Here is a 23,893-nt window from a genome sequence, read left to right on the forward strand (position 1 = left end):
TCTCTGTCTCTGTCTCTCCCTCTCTGTCTTTCTGTCTCTGCCTCTTCTCTCTCTGTCTCTGTCTCTCTGTCTCTTCTCTCCCTGTCTCTCTCTGTCTCTGTCTGTCTCTGTCTGTCTGTCTCTCTCTCTGTCTCTGTCTCTCTCTGTCTCTCTGTCTCTCTGTCTCTCTCTGTCTCTCTGTCTCTCTGTCTCTCTCTCTCTCTCTGCTCATAGAAGGTAGTATGGTAAGTAGTAAGCAGTGAGTCAACAGACGATAACATCTGAGGAGTCTGTGTGGCCTCAAGGGTGGCTAGCTCTCATCAAAGGAGCCAAATGGTAAATGTTGTCAATAGATGATTTTATCCAAATCCCTTCCTCCTAGCCTTCTCCAGGTCCACAGTGACCATGGCCATGACTGAGCACTCTAGAACAATGGCTGCCCTATAAAACCCTCGACATACCTCCAGCCCCAGAGAGCTGAACTTTCACAATTCATCCGAATAAACGCACTCACCACCAGTGTTACCATCCTACCAGCAGCAGAGACACTTCTAAAGGAAACGAGGCACTGGGGAAAGGGCAGGTGGAGGACAGACAGATGACGAGCAGGAGAGCGACGGTGACATTTACATAGCATTTGGAAAGTCAGCTCTCTATTCACATAGCCCACTGGTCTCCCATTTTATCTCGGCTGCTCTCACACTTCCTGTACTCTGGTTGATGCGCCAGTCTTCTCACTAGAGAGCTCTATTTTTGAGTTCCTGAGCCTGGGTGCAGTGCTGTGCGCACCGCAAGATCTCCGTTTCTGGAGGGCTTCAGACTGCTCGTGTGTCATCTTCACAGTGAGCCCGCCCACTGCTGTAGGGAAGAGTTCGCCTGAGTCACTTTCCCCTTTCCTGTCCTCCTTCTTCTTCTTCCTGAAGCACTGCGCTCCTAGTATATTAGCAGACTTTATTACTTTGCTTATCATTTCTCCTCACCACTAGAGAATGCTTACTTAATAGGAAGCATTTTATTGCTTTATTTGATGAAACTTCTTTATATTAGAGACTAGCATCTCTCATCTGGATGGAGACCTAACATTCCAGTTGGGCCTGGTCAATCACCTGGCTAAGGGACTGGCCTAGGAAGGCAGGCTCCCCTTAAGTCATGCTAAAGAAATAAGTGGAGCAATCATTCCTTTAAAGAGATACTAGACTTTTTCTTCCCAGAATTCCTGCCCCAGCATAGTCCCTACAAGCAGCCATGATGTCCCGACTCAGGCAGATCCATTTCCTTTTCTTCTTTGTCTTCATAGGGGGCCTGAACATAAATATGCTTTTTCTGGTACTCTGAGCTCCTGACTCTTTTTCTACAACCTGTGCTCCCCCCCTCCCCTGCCAAGTGGCTGCTTCTCCACCACGTGTCTGACCTCCATGGCTTCTTTGGGTAAACAGTATAGCTTTCTTCCTTCTCCTGAATTCCCCTCCTCAGAGAAGCTGCTGAGAGTTACAACTTGCCTTCCATGAAGGGTTATCTTTTAAACTGTAATACAATTATCCTTAAGCTTCCATTTGAGTCCATTTTTAGAGTATTTTTATTAATGAGACTAAGATTCCCCCTAAGAAGGGCCTCCAACTTCTCCAGTATCGTCAGAGTCTAACATGGGTCTGGAATATAATGGACACTCTATAACCATGACCTGAACATAGAACTTTTATCTTCAGATCTCAGTGCTAGCTCCTGCCTACTCATGTAGTTTCAAATATTTATACAAGTGGAATTTTTTTTAACAAGTGTTATTTTGTAACCCAAGTTGCCTTTGAATGCATGCTTTTTTCTTTATCAGCCTCATGAGTTTGGGGGCTATAGGTGTGTGCCCCTATGCCTACCTTTCAAAATAGTATTTATAAGTCATTATTAACTATTTTGTCTTTGTCAGGTACAATGTTTAGTGATAGAGAACAAAGATGGAGGAAGACAGGATCCTTGGCTTTGAAAAGCTTATTGTTTGTGTTAGAAGGCTACACTACAGTAATACAGTACATACACACTGCACTACACAACACACTACAGTAAATATAGAGTCTTGGTTAACCTGTAAGACTCTCACAGGAATCCAAGTCCTAAGGATCTGAGGCTTCATGGCCACATGGACACTCACTAGAGTTATGTGCAAGGAAAGAAGAGGCAGAGAGTCCCAGCAGAAGTTGGTGACAATAGACATAAATGTCTGTATTCATATGGTGATATAATCACTTCATTATTGATATTCAACCATCTTCATATGGTGATATAACCACTTCATTATTGATATTCAACTCTCTACTCGGTACATATTTTCTGTGTTCCTATTCCATGATGACCTGGGGATTCAGTCATAAACAAATTTCTGCTTCTAAAAAGCTTGCATTCTGGTGAAAATAAATAGATAATGGACAAAATAGATAAGTGAATTAAGTATTTGAAAAAATAAGTGCTCTAGTTGAAAACAGGGGAAAAAAGGAAGGGAGGTGAGTCATGGGAATGAATGTGTTGCCACATGTGCAGTTCAAGTGATTTTTTTCATTTTTAGACCATCTTTTAGCATCCTGAGAGGCTGGCAGCTGGCACGGCCAGCCTATGGTTTTATGGGCCACTTTAAAGCAAGCGGGATGAGGAAAGAGGCCTTCATGTGTTATCATCATTATAACATTAATTGCACTATTAAATCCTATGAAAGCTCAGAGCAACTGTCCAATAAACAAACAAATGGAAAGACCCACAGCAGTGGGTATCAGGCAAGGATGCTGGGTGGGGGTGGAGGTTTGAGACCAAGAATCTTGGCTTTCCAACCCAGTTTTCCTACTGTCTGGCTGATGTGGGCAGCTCCTTTGTGTCACAGAACCTGCTGCCTTCCCCTACCAGGGATGGTGATAGGCTATCAGTTGGAGTATGGAGATTCAGGCCTACTGAAGAGCTGAGAAAAGATAGGAACATCCAGAGGATAATTTGAAACAGAAGTCAGCCAGACCTGGGGTATGGGCAGCAGGAACTTGAATGATGACTTGTGAACCAGTAATCCAGAGAAAAGTTACATCTATCAGTCATCACAAGTGGATCAGGGAGTGGAGTTAAAGGCCAAGAAGTTGACACCAGAGACAAAAAGTGTTTTTCTAGCCAAAGAGGAACAGACTTACTCTACAGAGCACAGCACAGTTAAGCTAAGTGGATTGTAGTCATAGGGCTTCAGGAAAAAACCCTGAAGGATCATGGGTATAAGGTCTTATCACTGGAGGAATCCAAAGGGAGGCTAGGGTCTGAAAAGGAGCTGGTTATGTTGGGAAGCAGGCTCTTCGTTGTCTCCTAACTGTGAAGGCCTGAGATTCAATTCAAGACTCAACTGAAGAGACTAGATAGAGAAGAAGCCCTAACGGACTCCAAGTTTATACAACCCCAAAACAATAGTCAGGTTGAAGTCCTGAGACGTGTGCTCTAAGACCTCACTAGCTCCTTCTATTTAGTAGACAGATGTAGACCTAGGACGTGGCTTGTCAAGTCTTTCATTGGAAGGATGCATCTGTTAAATGCACAGAAATTACTATCCACTTTCTTGTGTTCTGTGTATAAGACAATCCAGATTTTGTACCTGGGCATAAGGGCCACCCAGAACAAGGTGATGTTTTCAGCCTCTCTTGCACACAGATGGGTCCAAATGCCACACTCTATCCTGTTGAATGTGGGGTGAAGCAGTACGTGAAATGTCTGTAGTCTGTCCTTCCAGGGTAGGGGGAGGTTGTCGCATCCCCTGCCGCCTCCTCCATCCCACTTCTCTCATTCCACTTTCATTTTGTATCTCCTCAGCATGACCACTGTGCTGCAGAAGGACCAGGGCATGCGTGACAGTAAGGTGAAATGATGTGAAATGGAATTTTCCCTTTTATATGGTCAATTTTGAGAGTGTTATCCCAAAAGAGTATTAGTAGTAATAATTGGATCTCCGTGTGTGTGTGTGTGTGTGTGTGTGTGTGTGTGTGTGTGTGTAGGAGGGTTGTATATGTGCCTCAATAGTCCTTTATCTAAATTTTACATCTGAAGAAAGTAACAAATAAGAGCTGTATCATTCTGCCTCCAGCGTAGCCTAGAATATTCTAGATGCAAGACTGGTCATCACTGGATTTCTCATTTGAAGGTGTTAGAAATGTAAAGGGCATCCCAGCAGAACAGCTGTATAAATAACACCCACCTGTGACTCTGAGTCTCTGCGTTGTCTGCAGTGCACAAAGGAACAGGATTGGAGCCCTGGGTTTAGATCCCTGATCCTAGAAAACCACGATGATCTTACACACATCACATTAACATAAGTTCCTTTCCCCAAGTCCCATTGAATGGAACCTAATCAGGTTCTCAAAATGATTGCTTTCCTATTTTAACTTCTTCCCTCATTAGAAAGCTAGAGAAATAACTAGAAGGCAATCAGCATGCTTCAAGGCTCCTGGGACTTGCGGGCTGAGTTTCACAGGCTCTCACCGTCTAGGATGCTTCAGCCATTTCTTCTCTGCTCCTCCCTTAGCAGCATCATCCACAAGTCACAATATAACCAAGAAGAACTTTCAGTCCAACCAGGTGACAAGTCTCTGATCTGCCAAAAAAAATGCCTCCATAGCCCAGTCCTGTTGCTGTTGAGGGTGTATTCCAACTCCTTCCTAATGTGAGCCCAGTTTTGGGATGACTTCATGTCTGCCCAGGTCTCTTCTTCCGAGAATCACCCTCCCTGGCATTTCTGCCTGGTGCTGGCTCTACCTGGGGTACCATCCTTTTCTCCTGCCTTCACCTGGTGAGTATGACTTAACCTACAGAGCTGAAACTCAGTAATTATCCCTTAGGAATGCTTCCTCTCATCCCAGAATACCAGCTTACAACCACTTCCAGTCTTCCAGAAAATGGACCAGAGCAAACCAAGGCCTGACTCTGTTTCTGTGTTTCTATTCCACTATCCTGGAGCCAAGGCGGTTGAAACTATGCCCCTGTCCCACCACTCCTCTGTATCAGTACCCCTACTTTACATCACATGCTCCACCATAACTGTGAAAGTGTATGGCTTCCTAAAGCCCCCAAAAGGGGGTTGATCATGATCCCTTCCACTGAGTGATTATTATCCCTGCATCCAAACTTGTATTTCCTTCTTACATAAAGGAAAATTCATAAAAAAAGAGTAACGATATCTCTTTGCCTCCAAAGACCAAGCAGCTTTCCATCATACCTTTGCAACAAAGCACAATACAAAATGTGAGACACTTGAAGCCAGGACACTTCATCAGTGACATGTTTGCCCTGAAGGAATGAGGATCTGAGTTGGATCTCCAGAACCTATGTACAAATGCAAAATGGTATACTATTCATGATTGCAGTCCCAGGGCTGGGAGGCAGAGACAGGAAGTTCTCTGTGGCTTGCTGACAAGACACCCTGGCTTTATTCATGAGTTCCTGGGCAATGAGAGAGCTTCTCAAAGGAAGTGGACATCATTTTTGAGGATAACACTCAAGGTCATCCTCTGGCCTTCACATACAGGCACACACACATGCACATACACACTTAAAACATGCGCAAACTTGACTCTCTCCATTGTTATATAATTTGGAGATTCTAACAAACTTCACATTGAAGAAATGGTACTTCCTAACCTCATGAAATTGTGGCCATGAGGTAGTGCCTGCCCCTCAAGAGAGTTCAAGTCTTCCGAGGCTGCGCAGTGTTAACTACTGTTAATGATATACTTAGTTACATAGTGCACCATTTTGCTGACCATAACATGAGTGTCTCCTTTCAAAGGCAGAATATAAAATAGACTATCCACTATCTTTCTCATCAATAATTCAGATTTTACTGCTTATTCATTCGGACATTGGATAGTAGGGCTTTTAGTTCAAATCTTATTTTTAAGCATTCCAGAATTGAAAACTATTTTTATGATAGAAGTCAGTAGGCATTCGAGTAGAGTGGTACATAGCAGAACTTTCAGGGCAAAATGCCTATGAAGCAAAAGAGGAACTGAACTCAGCTTGGGTAATTAATCTAATTTCTAGCTATCTCCACAGTTTTAAAGTAGGAATGAGATCTGAAGGTCAATATTGAAAGTATTGTAATTATAGTTTAGCATTACTGGGATGAGATCACTCTGTAATTGCCTTTAACATTCCTGCTCCGAAGGAGGTGTTTAAAGATATTTTTGAATAAATGGGCTCTGAGCTCAACCTCTCCTTTCCTTAATGGGCATCTTGCCTCAAGACCTCTGTTATTTCCACATAACATTCTCTCTTATTAAAGCGGCTCATCTTTGGAGTTTCAGCCTCGTTCTTTCCAGAGAGTGGTGTAAGTACAGTCAGGTGCTGAGAAGGCAGCCTGCCTTTGCATTATGACCTCCACACTCTGGGGACCGAGCCATGGGAGGTGAAGAGACCAGCGCTCCTGACACCTGCACTCCAGTGGGGAAGTTGAGCAGTGAATAATAACACACACACACACACACACACACACACACACACACACACACACACACTCAAAAGCCACCTTGTGACTATCCTGAAGGGCAAAGGGAAGTGAGAAGGGTGCCTGGTGGTCTGTGCTGCTTTAGATGTGGCAATGAAGAGTCAATGGCTCTAGGGGCTGGGGATGTGGCGCAGTTGGTAGAGTGCCTGCTGGCATTCAGGAGACCTGGGTTCTATCCCAGGTACCATATAGACAGAGCACGGTGGCACATGCCTACTATCTCAGTACTTGGGAGGATTAGAAGTTCAATGTCATACCCAGTTATATGGTGAGTTCCAGGCCAGCCTGAACTACCTGAGACCACACCCTACCCCCTCAAAAACAATCACCAAGCTGGGCAGTGGTGGCATGCACCTTTTATCCCAGCACTCAGGAGGCAGAGGCAGGTGGATCTCTGTTGAGTTCAAAACCAGCCTGGTCTACAGAGCAACTTCTAGGACAGACAGGGCTGTTACACAGAGAAACCCTGTCCTAAACTAAAAAAAAAAAAAAAAAAGGCACTATAGAAATCGAGGAGCAAGGCATATGGACATTTGCCGAGCTAGCTCAGGGAGAGTGTGATTAGAGAACATTAAGAACAAAGTTAAAAGGGAGGTGAGATCAGCAGGGCAGCTGAGCTAAGGTCTTCTGGGCCTTGAGAACTCCAACAAGGACTTAGGTCTGACAGAAGCCACTGATTCTCTGGGGTCCATCTTGGCTAGGGCAAGGGTTTCATCTAGCTGCTTCCCCTTTGGGATGTTTCAGACGTTTCCTTGTACCATACTGTTTTTGTCTGGGGACACTTCGTGTTTATTCAAACACCCTCCTCCCAATTTAGAGGGGGCCTTACCCATGGAGACTTGGAAAGACCAGCAAAATTACAACCAAGAGAAGAAAAAAACACACAAAAGAATGTCAGCATCCCTATATCACGTACCCTTGACTGTAATTCTGTTTGCAAAGAGAAGTTCACAACTATAGCCAAGAAAATTGATGAGGAGGGGGGAGGATCTTGGTCTTGCCTCAACTTGATATGCCATGCTTTATTGACTCCCATGGGAGGCCTTACCTTTTCTGAGGAGTGGATAGGGGATGGGATAGAAAGGAGTGGGGGGGGGGGAACAAGAGAAGAGGAGGAGGGGCAAACTGTGGTTGGTATGTAAAATTAATTAATTAAAAAAGATTGATGAGGGTCATGTCAGGGGGAGAGAGTGTGCGCCTTGGAAAGAAAACTCAAAGCCCAATAGAAGAAATCCGCTAATGGCTGTGAGGGTTACCCTACTGGTCACCATCACGGTGGATCTTACTGGCCGAGTTTCCACTTTCTCTCGTCACCACGCCATGTGGACCCCCCGAAGCTGTGTGCGTGGCCAAAGAGGATGACCTTCTCAGGCAGGAGAGAACTGCTCTTCCATCTAGACTGTGACCATAGCTGCCCTGCCCTGCTGGAATGTCCATACAAGGTCTCAACCGCTGTCTCTACCTGTCCCCTCTGCCAGCTGTCCTATGGCGTCTTCACTTCTCTGATGTCTTAGTCCTTTCCACGAACCTCTGGTGCAGGCATACTTGTTCTGATCCATTGCCAGTAGAGGGAACTGAGTTTTAAGGACAGTAAGGTTCTTTGACTACAATCATACTGCCCATAGCCAACTAGAGAAGACTGACCAGGATGTCTAATTCTAGAACGTTCTCACATAACCTTTGTCAGTAAAGGAAGCCTCTTCTGTGGTCAAAATGGTGCTCCCCTTTTGGGGAAGGGAGTAAGAACACTGAGCGGCACAAAGGGGCAGGACTGCTGGCACCCAACAGGTATGCTCATCTCTCTATCCAGAGCTAATCTGAGGACTTGACCCTGGAAAAACATCAATACATATTTGATGAATGAGTGAATGAATGAAGAAGTACTTTGTAGAGTGACTGACAAATTGTAAATGATCCATATATTGTTGCTATCCTTAACTTTGTTCATTGCTTATGTATCCTGTTCTAGAAAAAGATGGCCTGAGATGATGTTCTTAGTCAGTACAGAAAGGCATATAGTGCAGTCATAGAAGAAGAAATCGATTCTATTAGATGGACTATTGATGTGGCTATAATAATACACCAAGAGATCTTATTTTGTATCATGAACAAAATCCCAGACCAAGTCTTCTCCCTTGAGAGTTTGAGAATTGTTTTGCTGGGTGAGTTTCCTAGGAAAAAGCTGAATTTTAAATAATCTGGAAAGCACTAACCTCAAAGCAAAATACCATTATTTCTGTCTCCATCACTATTCTACAATTTTTCATGGCTCATCCCTCACCAAGACCATGGGAAAACACATGGGTGGAATACTGTGAGCCCTGTGACTCGGGCTCACAATGAACCTCGCAAACTTCCTTCAGCCTTAGGCTGTCCCTAACTCTTTTGCCTACTCTTGCGACCATTTTCCTCCTACTGGGTTGCCTCATCCAACCTAGATATGAGGGTTTGTGCCTAGTCTTATTTTAACTGGTTATTCAGTTTTGGGTTGATATCCCTGGGAGGCCTGCTCTTTTCTGAAGGAAAATGGAGGAGCAGTGGATCTGGGGGAGAGGGAGGTGGTAGGAAGCTAGGAGGAGTGGAGGGAGGGGAGGTGGTGGTCAGGATGTATTACATAAGAGAAGAATAAATAAAAAGAAAAAAACGAATGTATAACAAGATTCTTAAAACACAAAAGGTATATTTTAACCAAAATCTCAAACAGATGCCATGCCTTCAGCTGTCATAAACCCTTGGGAAGTGGGGCTATTCAGTATAGAATAACAGTATGTGGTAAATGTATTAAACTTTGGACTTAAACACATCAAGTAAGAATAAATACTTCAGGGGTCATTTTCTTCCTCATGAATCAGTTCCAAGGCTTCCTAGAAAATACTGAGCAGACCATTATGATTTACCAGAACTTGTCTTTTTTTTTTTTTTTCCCCTGAGACAGGGTTTCTCTGTGTAGCTTTGAGCCTTTCCTGGAACTCTCTCTGTAGACCAGGCTGGCCTCGAACTCACAGAGATCTGCCTGGCTTTGCCTCCCAAGTGCTGGGATTAAAGGTGTGCGCCACCACCGCCCGGCTCAGCACTTGTCTTAAATAGAAGCATTAAGGGGCAGCAAGGATATGTTCTGAGTCCTTCCTTCACAAATGCTTTTCTAAAAGAACACTCTTAGTGAAGTCAGTGTATTTGTTTTGTTGGTAAATCTGACACTTGGATTATAGGTAGCAACTACAGTCAGTGTCTCAATTTCCCAGTGGAAAAAGATCTTGAAACAGATGAGGAAGTTTGTAGTTGACTATTCAGCCTACCAATGTCATTAGTTTACAAAAGCATGCTTTGTCTGTCTCTAATGTAAAAGCTGGCTGAGAAATCTGCCTAATAACTTTCCCAGGGAGCATCGGTCATTTGCATAAAACTTTTCCCCTTTTATTTGTCATTTTGTGTGGGGGCAAAAGAAAAGCTTGGTATTGAAATTTTGATTATTCATAAATTTTAAATTATTTTCAAAATGGTATCAATTCTCTATCACATTATTCACAGTCCATAGCAAAATCCTATTTTGTTAGCATTTTAGAATCTGCTATATCCAGGATACCCATCACATACACACACACACACACACACACACACACACACACACACACACACACACTTCTAGTTTTTATAAACTAAAGTTGGTCTAGATATATGTAACAAAATACCATTTGATAATATAGTCACCAAATACAGAATGTCGCTTTGGCTCAGTTACACATTTTGGCTACTGGAGCGTTACCATGAATAACTCTAGAGAGTTTTCCATTTCTGACCATTAAGTTACATACAATACAGACTGGGCTAAGTTACCATGTACATGCATGGACTTTGATGATCCTCAAAGAGCTGCAGTAGTTTGCAGAACCCTAAGGTGTTATAGAATATTAGGTAAAGATATGTTACATTTGCTTATGCTGTGGAACATTTAGTTAATGATGTAAAGATGTGTTGCATTCTTTTATGCTACATTTGTTTAACTCTGTGAAGCTGTGTTACTTTGCCTGTCTGAAACACCTGATTGGTTTAATAAAGAGCTGAAGAGCCAGGTGGTGGTGGCCCATGCCTTTAATCCCAGCACTTGAGAAGCAGAGATAGGCAGATCTTTTTTAGTTCAAAGCCAGCCTGGTCTACAGAGTGAGTTCCAGGACAGCCAGGGATAACCCTGTCTTGAAAAACAAAAACAAACCAACAAAGAGCTGAACAGCCAATAGCAAGGCAGGAGAAACTATAGGCAAGGCTGGCAGGCAGAGAGAAGAAATAGGAGAAAAGAAAGAAGAAAGATCAAGGAGGGAAAAAGGAGGAAGACTCAAGGGGCTAGCCATCCAGCACATAGCCACACAGCTACACAGCCAACCACGGAGTAAAGAAAGGTATACAGAAATAGAGAAAGGTAAAATCACAGAGGTAAAAGACAGATGGGACAATTTAAGAAACGCTGGCTAGAAACAAGCCAAGCTAAGGCCAGGCATTCTTAAGTAAGAACAAGACTGTGTATTTATTTGGGAGCTGTGTGGCAGACCCCTCGAAGAGCCAAAGCATGGAAACAACAACAGCCATAAAGCGATGGCCACACCCAGATCCTCACCTAGAACTTGCGAAAAGCTCTAGAAGTGGTCCCGAAGCCCCACCAGCTCTAATAACCACCTACCAGTCCTCTGCAAGGCAGCTTCTGACACCCTGCAGCCACGTGCTCCTTTGAGTCTCTCTTTCTCCTTCCACACCTCTTGTCAAACAACGCAAGTCAGTTGAAATCCCCAGGGGTTCAAACCCCGAAGAGAGAGCATTGTCTCAAGAGACTGTGGAGTGCTGGTCTCTTCCATCACCCACTCAACAGCATGACACAGACTGTGAGTCAGCCACCTGTACTCTTAAAGGAAAAGAAACAGACTGTACAAACAGCCTTTTTGTCCCCACAATTATGGAGCACCTAGACAGTTAAGAGAAGTTCCCAAGGTCACCTGGGTTGGGAAGAGAAAGTAAGACTCAGGAGTGACCTTAAAACGTGATTGCTGGTAACAGTAAATACATGCCTAGGGGACGTTCTGTTAAATAGAGTAATTTACACAGAGAACAATTATCACACGAATGAACTTGTACATTCATGGAATCTAAAAATAGGTAGGTTATCTCACAAAGGCTCAGGAACTCTTGGTGGACAAGTAATTAGTTACCTGAGGCCTGGTGGGGAGCATGGAGAGAGGGTGGTCAATACACCCATCTTTGGTTTTTCGAGACAGGATTTCTCTGTAGCTTTGGAGCCTATCCTGGAGCTTATTCTGTAGCCCAGGCTGGCCTCGAACTCACAGAGATCCGTCTGCCTCTGCCTCTGCCTCTGCCTCTGCCTCTGCCTCCAGAGTGCTGGGATTAAAGGCATGCACCACCACCGCCTGGGGCTGGCTTTGCAGATTTTAATCATGTATAAGGAATTATTACTGGGGCTGGAGATATTGCTCAGTGGTTAAGAGCATTTGCTGCTCTTCTAGGGTTCCTGGCTTCAATTCCCTATACAAAAATGGTGACTCACAGCTGTTTATAACTCCAGTACAAAGGGATATGATGCCTCTTCTGACCTCCATGGGCTCCGGCACACATAGATTGCACAAACATATACTCAGACATGTCCGTGTATACACTTCCATGGGTCTCTGAGGAATGCGGAATGGCAAGAGGTTAAATGTAGGCTGGGTAAAAACAACACATGAGAGGGATGACCTCTTTATTTTTTAAATCTGCCATTCCTTCTCCCTGGAATGATTTTGTCTAAGAGCTATACATGTTCAAGATCTTTCTGAACAAATTCTTTTAATGACACTTAAGACCAGAGAGGTTTCCCCTGACCACACATACAAGGCAGCTGTTTTATCCTCTGTCGTTCATCCCTCAGGGTGCTAATTTACTGTCTGCCTCCCATGTGAGAATGTGCACTCTCTGAAGACAGGGACTGCCTTGCCCATCCCTTAGCTCTGCAAGCAATGCCTGGGAGATCAGTTTTTCTACAGATTTTCCTGAACGAATGAACCAATGTTCTAGGCCTGAAAGTTCTTTGAAACATCTTTACTTTCTATGGCACTCATCACGTTTCTTCTCTGTTCTTGTTAGTAAATGGGAGCTTTGTGAGCTTTCTGACTTCAATACAGAGTCCACAGAGGCAGGGGTGGATGTCTATAGAAGGATCAGAAACCCGCCAGCCTAGAGAGAAAGCACTTTCCCATTTTTAGTGAGGGAAGCCACCATTTGCCAAGAAGGTCAGGCCCCAGGTCTGTATGCCTTCTGGAAGAACAGAAGACCACAAGGAGCCAGCTAAGCTGCCCGCCCACAACTTCTAGTGGTGTCTCTAGAGGAGTGGTTCCCATCAGCCCAGAGGAGGCACACACACTGCAGATGTGGTAAACCAATCAAACAGTTTGGGGCAAGCCTTGGCATTTCTGATAGCCTGGAGTTCAAAATTGCATAGATTAAGCCTTAGCTTGGAGGATATGGATCAAAGCATTTAAGCAGAGGCAACTCTTGGCTGACCTTGATGTACTAATTCATGACTAGAAGAGACAAGATACTGGCTTAATATGATGCTCTGTGCCCAGGCTCCATTCATACCAGATATGTTAGAAGTTCTGGGCATAGGGCCTGGGCATCGTCAATATTTTTTAAAGCCCTTTAGGGGATAGCAATGTTCAATACAGCCTAAGAACCAGAAGACAACGAACAGCAAATTTCATTATTAACCTATCATTATTTTTAGAGTTTTGGCTTCTGTTGATATGAGATGACTAATTTCAGAAATATGAGAATATTCAAGGAAAACAACTCCTACCCACAGACATGTGTACCAATTCATCATCATGTTTTCTTTCTAGTGATGACTTTAAACTTGTAGGTCTTTATCTATGTTATCATGCTTCTAAATAAACAGCTAAGTTTACAAAACCCACCAGTGATGGTGTTTCTAGAGAAGAGCAAATATGGATGACCACCAGTGGTCCAATTTCCCCCATCCTATCATTCTAACAGCTTAGAAACACTTTAGGGGATTGGTATCTGAGTGGTCCCCTTTGCATTTGGCTAAAACGCATGTGGGAGTGGCTTTCTAAGTCACCACGAGAAAGACCCTGTGCACAGGCTCCACTACCCTCACACAAAACACCCTACTTGAAAAGAGTGCCCATTAGCTGCTGCATCTCTGCAATGTGGCAGTTTTCCTGTAGGGATTACATAGAGAAAGGGGACCCATGAAAATATGAAAAAAACCTAAGGTCAAGCAACCTAGATGCAGGCCTCTGTATCATTGACATCAAATATGTTTTTGAGATTTATTTTATTTTTTTAAAATTATTTTATGATTTTATGTGCATGAGTGCTTTGCCTGCATGTATATCTACGCACTGTGTAAGTGCCTGGTGCCCATGGATGACAAAGGAGAATGCTGGATGTCCTGGACCTGGAATTATAGACATTTGTAAGCTTCCATGTGGATGTTGGGAATTGAACTAAACCATTTCCCAGCCCGTATTTATTTTTAATTGTGTGTGTGTGTGTGTGTGTGTGTGTGTGTGTGTGTGTGTGTGCGTGCGCGTGCGCATATGCACCTGTGTACAGGTATCCTAAGTGTCCAGAAGGGAGTCAGATTTCTTGGAGTTGCGGTTAGTTACAGGAGGTTGTGATGTGGGCAACATCCAATCCACTGTGGTTGCTGGGCACTGGTATACTTCAGGAGTCTACAGTGGTACGCTCTAACTGCTGAGCCATCTCTCCAGTCCCATTGGCATCAAGTAGTAAAGGCTTCCAAGAGTGGAATTCCTGACTCTACTAGCTGTCTATTATTGGTACCTAACTATGAATATTAAATTTGGGCACACTTTGACACCTGAAATTTTATATTTTAATCTCCTAAGAATATCTAAGAAGTCATAATAGTGATCTCATAAATTTCTATAGGTCCTGTTGATTTCCCTTGTTTTTAGTAAACAATACAGACCTTGCCTTGATAAGGATGTCACTGCTGCCAATTAAATGACCACATATTTGAAATGGCAACCCATGATGCTGTGGTGGTGGTGGTGGTGGTGGTGGTGGTGGTGGTGGTGGTGGTGGTGGTAATGGGTGGTGGTGGTGGTGGTGGTGGTGGTGGTGGTGGTGGTGGTGGTGGTGGTGGTGGTGGTGGCAGTGGTGTATGGTGTATGTCACACTGAAAATGGAAGGGAAAACACTTTCTATGTTCTAAATTATCCCAGCACACTATACTGGAGTTGGATTTCTTTGTCTAGTTGACTAGACTTCCCTGTCCTTCAGAGAATGTTGGAAATGAATGCCATGTTGATAGAGAGAGCTGACATTTATTGACCACTGACTACAAGTTGAGGACTGTATTCAGTTTTGTTTTGTTTTGTTTTTCACATTTGTACATCTCTTTATTCCTCTTAGATAAGCCAATATGGGGGGAAAATACTGTCCCCACACTACAGATGAGAAAACTGAGACACAAAAATCAGGAACTTCTTCATAATAAATGAAACCACCATGGCTCAGAGATGTCGGTGGAAAGACAGTGTAGTACATCTCTCCACACCCTGTGTTTCTGGAGAAAGCTTGGGCCAGCCACTGCACAATCTCCCCCCCACCCCCTCCGCTCTGGCATCACAGACAACATGCTGCAGTCAAACAGATGTAGTCACTCAAGGGCAGGGTGGAACCATCCTGCAGCCCCTCCATGAAGACTCCCCAGCCCCTCCAAGACAGCCAGCTCTAAAAACTTCGTGTCTCTTTAACTCCACAGGAAGATCTTTGTCTCCAGGAAATACTGAGTGATGGTTATGTTATGTCCTTATCATAGAGACATGCAGTGTGTGTGTGTGTGTGTGTGTGTGTGTGTGTGTGTGTGTGTGTGGTCACATGTGCATGTGTGTGTGTGTGTGTGTGTGTGTGTGTGTGTGTGTGTGTGTGGTTTAAATCCCTCTTGCACAGGTACAGTACCTGGTTTACTACAGGTCTCTAATACATATCTTCCTCACTATTGTTTCTTGAACTTCAATGAGTTGAGAGTAGCTTGTAAGATTTCTGGGACAGGATATAGATAAAGAACCAGTGAGGAACAGAGGGGGCTGTGGAGTTTTCCTCTCCATGCTGATCCAGCCATACTAAGGTGACTTTAGCTAGTGACCCACAGTGGATTTCTAGCTGGCTCTGGCCTTAACCTGGAGGGGTTTTAGTGACAGCTGCCCCATTAAGTGTGCTTACACCATATAAGAGTGGAAGAACCGGGTCTCGCACACACATTTCCATTCAGGAGATGTCGACAAGCAAGCCCAGACCTTATCATCTGAATTCTTCAACCCTCCCTATAACAAGCGGTAGTGAGTGGATTGGTAAATACAGAGGTACTTGCTTCAGATGTGAAGAACAACCAACCAGAAGACTGAATTCATTTCAAAAGTGTGTGCAGACCTACAGGCTTGAGTGATACCATCCTGTGTGGGCTGGTGACATACGAATCTCCTCCTGGGAAGCTCTGGTATGTCACCTGCACTCACTGCATTGAAGAATGCAGGGCTTCACTCACTAAGGGTTAGAACGTTGATGGTCCATGACTGTAGCACAATCCTCGCTTTCTTCTTCCTGCTCCACTACAAGCTACTGTCTCATGTCTTCTCTCCCACTCTGCCTCTCCCTCACCTCCCTGTTTATAAATATGAAGCTTGGCTAGGTCTTTTGCAGAATGTGAGAATGAAAGATTCTCATTTTACACAGAATCTTTTTCATAATAGAAAACCAAGTTGGGGGAAAAAATCGCCAGGAGAATCCTTGCAATCAGAGGATGGTTACCCATCACAGCCCCAGCTGCTGCACAGGCAGGGCTAGTATGTATGTACAGACGACTCTAAGCCTTAGGATGGAAAGATGGATTTCTAAGCCTGAACTTTCTTCACAGACAGCTATGTGAGGAAACCAGCTTGCTGCCTCTGCACCTGACAAGGCGACTCGAAGACTTCAGATTCTACGCACGGGAGACTGGTACTGCTGTGGGACCGCGTTTGTTCAGTCTGAGGACCACATCACAGCATATTTAAGTGACATGAATGGGTTTTGTTCCACTGTCAGGACATCCTCAATGGACTGGTGATTGTTTGTACTTTCTTCCATTAATCAATGATTTAAAACCCCTGCCAATACCCGGGACCTACAAATTACCCAGACTGATGGAGATACTGTAGAGAGAATGGGAAAATGTGTTGTGAGGAAAAGCAGCGACCACAGATCACTCAGTACAGGAGATGAGAATAAACTAACCATGGCATATCCAGTCCTATTCAAGTTTCGCATGCTGGTCTCTTCTAACTTGTTCTAGCTAGCATCACCACGCACTTTCCCTTGTTTTCATGTAACAAACAAACTGCCAATGATTAACCCAAGTCGTACTTCCCCTACACGAGAAAAGCCTCTGCCAAGTAGCCCCAGGAACGGCAACAATGAAAATAAACACTCCAACTGCATACCTTAACCTCCTGATTGGTAAAGACCTCGACATCCACCACACAGGCGACCAGAGTGGAGACATCACAGTCCATGCTAGGGGCTGGCATTCCCCACTTCGGAATCCCCAGTGAAGAGTTAGGCAGCCTCAGAGTTGAGAGTAAAGGGATGCCCCGATGGATGCTGCTGTGGCCAGGTCGTGGTGCAGCCCTGCTCCTGGGATGTGGAGTGCAGTGCTGGTTGGAGGCTCGGCTCCCGCTGCACGCAGCGTCTGAGGCAGTACAGCAGAGTAAAGAAGGGCCTGGCTCTCTCATGCCAATGACATCATCACAGAGACCGACCGACACAAGCCGAGGCTGCCCGCCCCCCCACCCCAACACACACACACACACACACACACACACACGCCTTTTATCTCTAGGCAGTGCAGTAGCGCAAATTGAACATGATTACGTGCTAAATCTGAACTCAGACTAAATCAATTCAGGCAACGTTCGTGAGGAACTGAGTCATGGCTGTTGTTTCAGCTTATGTCTGCAAAAAAGCAGTGGAGTAAAAAAATCTGACAGCAGAGGTTCCGCTTTGGGAGGGAGGGTGAGAGCAGTTGGGCAGAGGAGCCTCCTCCGCAGGTTAAGGTTTGAAGGTTTTCTGCCTTGGACAAGCAGATAGTTGGGACATTTTGTAGCTTGCCTGGGCTCTGCTGATTGCTCCGTGCCCCCCCCCCCCCCCCAGAGTAGCCACATATGTTCTGGGCACCCTACTGCATGCCAGACATGGGCTGAATAGAAATCCATTAATGGGGGGTGTGAGAGCTGGTTGTCAGTCACTGAAGTAGGCTTCTAGGTAAGAGGAAAAAATTAGAGGTTTGTGCAAATTCTATTCAAAGAACATTAAGTGCAGACCAGGAACCAAAAGTACCCTTCTAAGCCCGGCATTCCAGGCTGTCTCCAAGGTCATTCAGACCAAAGGCAGTCAGTGGAAAGGACTTGCAGTGGCCGTCGTTGATGGCACCCAGGGACAGATGGCAGGGTCTAATGGAGAAGCAAATTCATGTGGGTCATTGTCACAGCCTCCGGGCTCGGCTTTGCCTGAGACTTTGAAGGGACTCTGTCTTATCTTTGCTTTCTCTTTGTCCCAATTGTGAATCCCTGAAGGGCAGGGCTGTGGCTATCCTTAGCCTTGTGGAGTGCCTGCCACAGAGGATGGTATGACTAAATCAATCAAGTGGGAAGGACCTTTTTTATTCTTTCGCAGTAGGAGTGAGAAGGAAAAATATAAGACATATTTAAACTGCATTAGTCACACAGGTCTCAAGAGAATACACCAACACCCTGCAGGAGTTATCCCAAATAGAAAAGAGCTGCATTTCCAGTGGCCAGCAGAGTATCATGGTTTAGAACAGATAGGTACCTTTTCAGCACATTATTGGATAAAATATTCTAACTTTACCCACAGATGAGAAAGGTGGAAGAGGCATCTGAGATTGAGGGTCGATGTTTTGTGTTTGCTCCACCTTTGAATGCCAGGATTTAATCAGGCATTTCCCACATTAAAAGGTAATTCTTCTGCAAGTAGATATTGAGACTGAGGAAATGTGAGTGTATATGCATGTTTACATGTTGTTTGGGCACTGTGGAAAATACATGTAATCATATATTCATGGAACTCAAATAACACTTTCTGAGGATGAATGTGTATAATATTCTGTACCAGATGTTCTTAAAGCCAAAAACAAACAAACAAACAAACAAACAAACAAAAACAAGTTTCTACATCGTCTAGGGGCTTAAAATATGACACAGAGAGGCTTGCTTACACAAAGCAGTAGGGATGATGGAGAAGTAGTCCAAGAAGCATTCAGTGAGCACATTGGCAGAAGAGCAATGGATACTGAATGTTAGGTACCAGGTTAGGCTGGAAAATGGGAACTGAGAACTAGGACCAGGCCTCTTCTCTGACCTCGACATACTGGCAAGACTTTGGGAGGCTGGGGAGGGAGGTGAGCTCCCCAGCTAAGAGACAGCTGCTGGAAATATCCACAAGGCAAGGCAAGAGGAAGCCATTCGGGCTAAGCTTCACGGAAAGTTAAATTTGAAGCAAACAGGGAAGCCAGAGTCTGCTGCTATAAAACCTTGAGGGGCCCTTAGTGTCTTCCTGGTCAACCATGGAGTATGTTGCAGTTAGAATAGGGATATCCCCCATATGCTCATATAGTGAATGCTTAGTCACCAGGGAATGGAACTGTTTGGAAGGATTAGAAGTTGTGGCCTTGTTGGAGGGAGCATATCATGGCGGGGGGGGGGCTTTGAAGTTTTGAAAACCCAGTCTGTCTCTCTCTCTCTCTCTCTCTCTCTCTCTCTCTCTCTCTCTCTTTCCTCTCTCTGTTCTCTCTTGGCTTATACATCAGAATGTAGCTCTCATCTACTGCTTCAGGGCCATCTGTACTACCACGCTTCCCACAATAGATGATGATGAACTGAACCTCTGACACTGTGAGCGAGTCTCCAGATAAATGCTGTCTTTTCTAAGAGCTGCCTTGGTCATGGTGTCTCTTCACAGCAAAAGAACAGTGACTCAGAGAGAGTGCTAGGCAAAATTTCTAAGAAAGTCAAAGGGGTCTCAGATATATAAATACCACTAAAATGTGAAGTATATTCAAAATAAGAATGGTTGTGAACATTAACAGCATCCACTTAAGAAGCTGAATAAGAGGGGTATGGAACACCTAAGAGTTCACTGTTAAGATTACACAGCTGTGTAGCTAAGGTAATGGCTCAGTGGGCAAAGAGTCTGCAGCACAAGTGTGAAGACCTGAAGTCAGATCCCCAGAACCCACATAAAAGCTGGGTGCCACAGTGTGTATCCAGAACCAAGGTGCTGGGAGGAAATAACAGGTGGATCCTAGAGCCCTGCAGATGCCAATCCAGTGAAAATGGCAAGCTCTAGGCTCAGTGAGATAGCCTACCTCAAAAAGTAAGGTAGTGAAGTCATAGAAGAGAACCCAGAAATCAACGTCAGGCATCCAGGCCACACATGGATAAGTATACCCCCCCACACACACAATTTTAAAATAAAACATTTCATAGCCATTGCAGCATGCAGGTAAATGTCTAAGAGTTGTCTATAAAGAAAATTCTGATATGTAAGGCCTCAAATTTCTGTGGTGTATAATTTCCAGGGTCTAAATGAATACCAGACCTTTGAGAGATAACCCAACAAATATCCAAAATATGAGTAGATAAACACATGTATGACCGCTAAAAGGTGAGTGGAGGAGCCCTGCTAGTAGAGACACCTCCTGAACTAGTGATCCCAAGGAGAGTCTTGCAGGGGGATGAGCATGTTCCCATGCAGACTTGGACATCTTCCAATCTAGGACAGCTGAGCCAGGACACAGCTCTGTTCAGGAGTGTACTTTCCAATGGAAGCTGCCAGAACTTCCTGGAATTCACCCAAGCCTCTGCTTTACCCATGACCAGAGGGAGAAACAGTAACAGCATGGCACAGGCATCTCAGAAAGCACACTGTTCTGTTGTCTCTGTCCAGGACGTTTGGTCAGTGGAGACAGCTGAGCTGATTGCTCACTACTGGGGGGAAGAAGAGCTGTGCACCTTTAATCCAGAGCTGACTTGGAAGCAGCTGCCACATCTGTAGCACAGAGGTGCCCATTAACACCGTGGTTTATAAAAAAATTGAGCTCCTTCTCTGTGTCCTCTGGGATTCCTAAAGTTTCTTAGTATTCCAGAGAGTTTCAAACCTATTTAGAAGTGGAAAGAACACAATAGCAAGAGAGGTACAAGAATAATCTAGTCTCGAACCCACTGCTCCGAGTATCCCTGGACCAAGAGTAGCAGCATCACTTGAGGACTTGTTGCCAGGCAGATCCTAGGGTCCCACAATACTGACTCAGATGTTTATCTGTTCTCTCATATGCCCTGAAGGTGATTCTTAAGTAAATTTGGATCTTAGAACCTAGCTTCTGGCCCACCCACTTCCACACTTCAATTGTCTCAAGAGAGATGTCTAACGTCATTTCAGCCCTCATCTCTACATGGTCTTCTTTTGCAATCACAGTGTCTATCATCACCCACTCAAAAATAAAAAAAAAAAAAAAAAAAAAAAAAAAAAAGAACATATAGGAAAAAGTCCTTAGTGTCCCCAGTGGTAGTCCTTAGTATTACAACACAGTCTGTCCTCCAACAGTGCGATACACTACCCCCCACCTCTCCTCCTCCTCTCTCCTTTTCCCTCCTCCCCTTCCCCCTCATGGTCCCCTCGCTGTGGATTCTTTTCTTCTCCCCCTCTGTAACTCTTTGCTTATTTAAACCGAGATCCAAACTATTGTGTCTCTCACACCTCTTTCATCCACAGTCTGCAGTTTTCTTCCATCCCTCTTTTTCCTCGTCTTCCTTGGGGTTTATTGTGTTGATGGTGAAACTGTGATTTGTTCTTTGTAATTCCCTCCATTTGGATTTTATTCATGAGCTATACACATTGCCACGTGGTGAGTTTCCGCATTCCCTACAGGTCCTGTGTGTTAGGCTCAGAGCTGTAAGAAACTCAGGCTTAGGGATTTTCCTTTGTAAACCTTGCTGTATGCTGCAATGAACGGGCATATGCTGCTGGCTGGCTTTCTTTGTAATGTTAGTGGCCTTCAATCCCAATGCTAAGACATACTCATGTACTCTTGATGGTATTTCTTTTCATTTATTTCATGGTCTGCTTCCCTATTATGCTCCAAAGATGATGCATAGTTTTTAACTATGTATAAACTTGTGGATTAGACATTTTCAGTGGCTTCTATTCCAGTGCAGTTTCAGCTTATTGGTGTGCACACAGCTCAACTGTGGCTGTTGGGAGTCTTATAAGGTTGGCTTCAGAGTTCTTCTGACAGATGCCAGCAGTCTTTCAGGGAGTACCTCACCGTCTGGTATGACAAGATGTTCCAGTCCCATCTTGTTCATTTCCTGCCTCAGATAAGGGATCCAGGCTTTTCTCCAAGGAGTCCTGGTTCCATTTACTAAGTTCTTCCTAATATTTTAGGATCACAATCAACATACTCCAAGATGCTGTTTGCTCTACACTGGATAGTCTTTATAAGCCTTTCCATTGGGAAGAGCTAGAGAACATCTAAATGTATTTTGAAGATGACCTATGAGCTTAGACTTATAATTCCAAGTTCAGTACTGGATGCTAATGCTGAAACTTATTTGTCCTATATCTATGTTCCCATCCTTCTGCATCTACATCAAGCATCATCAAGTCTAACCAACAACAGAGTTTGTTATCTCCTGTATCTCATGCTGTTGTGCCTAGCCAGCAGCCTCAGGATGGTAGGCTAAGTGTTAACAGAAGAAGTTTTTCTAGTTCTTTTTACATTTAGGATATAGCTTATGAAAGATATACAGATTCATGTTGTCAGGTGAAACCATCCCTCTATCCTACCAAGCAGATGTCAAGTTTAGTTCATTGGTTCTTTTTCATTTCATTTTAAAAAGAGGTTTTTTTTTTTCTTTAAATTTCATTGTTCTACAAGTGTATGTAGTATTTCTATGCCTCACAAACACAAACTAAGGAGCTGGGGAGATGGAGACGGGGTATCTCTGGGGCTTGCTGACCAGCCAGCCTAGCTGAATCAGAGAAAGAGCAGGAGAAGAGAATTTAATCTTTGAAGGTAGAGAACTTTTCATCTTAACTTTAACTGTGGAGCGCCCGAGGGGAGAGCCATCATGTAGAATGCAAAGGAGTGTTTATCAAAACAGGGGTTAGGAAGAAAGGGAGCCTGAGAAAGGGGCAGGAGAGCAAAACCAAAAGTAAGGGCTTTGGTTTTGTGTCTGTGTGCTGGTTTAAAAACAACAACAACAACAACAAACCAGGTTTAGAATAAGCATTGAGTATAACTAGTACACTTTTAAATAAATGAATACCAGGATATGTAAGAAACATAAATCAGAAGTAATTAAAATCTATTATAATCATGTCACAGGACCTTATCAAAGTTAGGAGAATCTGCTTCCAATGGGAGGTAAAGATGTCAAGTAACTTCACTTTTCACCACTCCAGGTCATCCTGAGAAGAAAAGTACTGAAGGAACGAAAAGAGTCCCATATCCTCATTCATTTCAAACCGGTACTTTGTCCAGGCCGAGAAGAAGGCGGGAGAAAAAGCTGTACAGACAACATGAAGAAAGCAACAAGCCAAGTAAGAGAGAAAACCGTCCTGAAGCAGTGATTGAAGCGCACTGAGCCCCCAGATAACCACTTCCAGATGGTTGAAATTCTCCAGTGAAAATTCTAAAGCAAAGAGAGACTAGTAGAAGCAGGAAGAGGAAAAGGCATTATGCATAGAACAATTATAAGAATGACTGGCATCAGAAACAATGGCAGCCAAAACATGAGCAACATATTTAAAATCAAAAATGGGGGAAAAGGTTAAATTATCAACTTGCATCTCTACTTACAGCCAAAGAAATGACTTTCAATTATGAAGGCAAAACTTTAATAAGTAAATTAGTGTCTAATTCTATGCATTTGAAATGACCCTAATGGTAGATCAATGGTTCCCTTGAACTGTGAGTCTGCCAAAAGACAAGAGGGACTGGTGGGGGAGGGGAGGGAATCAGTTTTTAAAGACAGCAGCATAACTCCACTTAGTTATTAGTGATCACTAAAGTGTATACGTAAGATGAATAGATGGAAAGTTTAAAAGTGACACCTTGATAACATTATTCAGCAATGTAAAGAAAAGATTGAAAAATAAAGCAGAGGCAATTTGCTCGTAGCACATACAAACTACTGGTAATGTTGGAGCAAACATGTTATACACTAGAAGTTCACAGGAATAAGGAGAAAAACAGAATAATTGTGGATAGGAGGGTTAGAAGAAATGTATACAGAGCACCAGAAGTAATCAATTCAT

At 43.9% G+C, this 23,893-nt stretch overlaps 1 protein-coding gene across 2 annotated transcripts in view; it reads right to left on the minus strand.

The window, feature by feature from the left end:
• Rcan2 (regulator of calcineurin 2) overlaps positions 1-23,893 on the minus strand; it is a 240,321-nt gene that overhangs the window by 70,417 nt on the left and 146,011 nt on the right. Inside the window, exon 1 of one of the 2 annotated variants that reach the window (XM_036167624.1) lies at positions 16,999-17,298. The exons of the other annotated variant lie outside the window; for it this stretch is intronic. Within the exon in view, the coding sequence (XP_036023517.1) occupies positions 16,999-17,289 (291 nt within the window). The 5' untranslated portion in view covers positions 17,290-17,298. Of the gene's footprint in view, positions 1-16,998; positions 17,299-23,893 lie in introns of those variants that run through there. 2 annotated transcript variants of the gene reach the window in all.

This window comes from Onychomys torridus, chromosome 18 (genome assembly GCF_903995425.1).
Source record: "Onychomys torridus chromosome 18, mOncTor1.1, whole genome shotgun sequence".
Classification (NCBI taxonomy): Eukaryota; Metazoa; Chordata; class Mammalia; order Rodentia; family Cricetidae; genus Onychomys; species Onychomys torridus.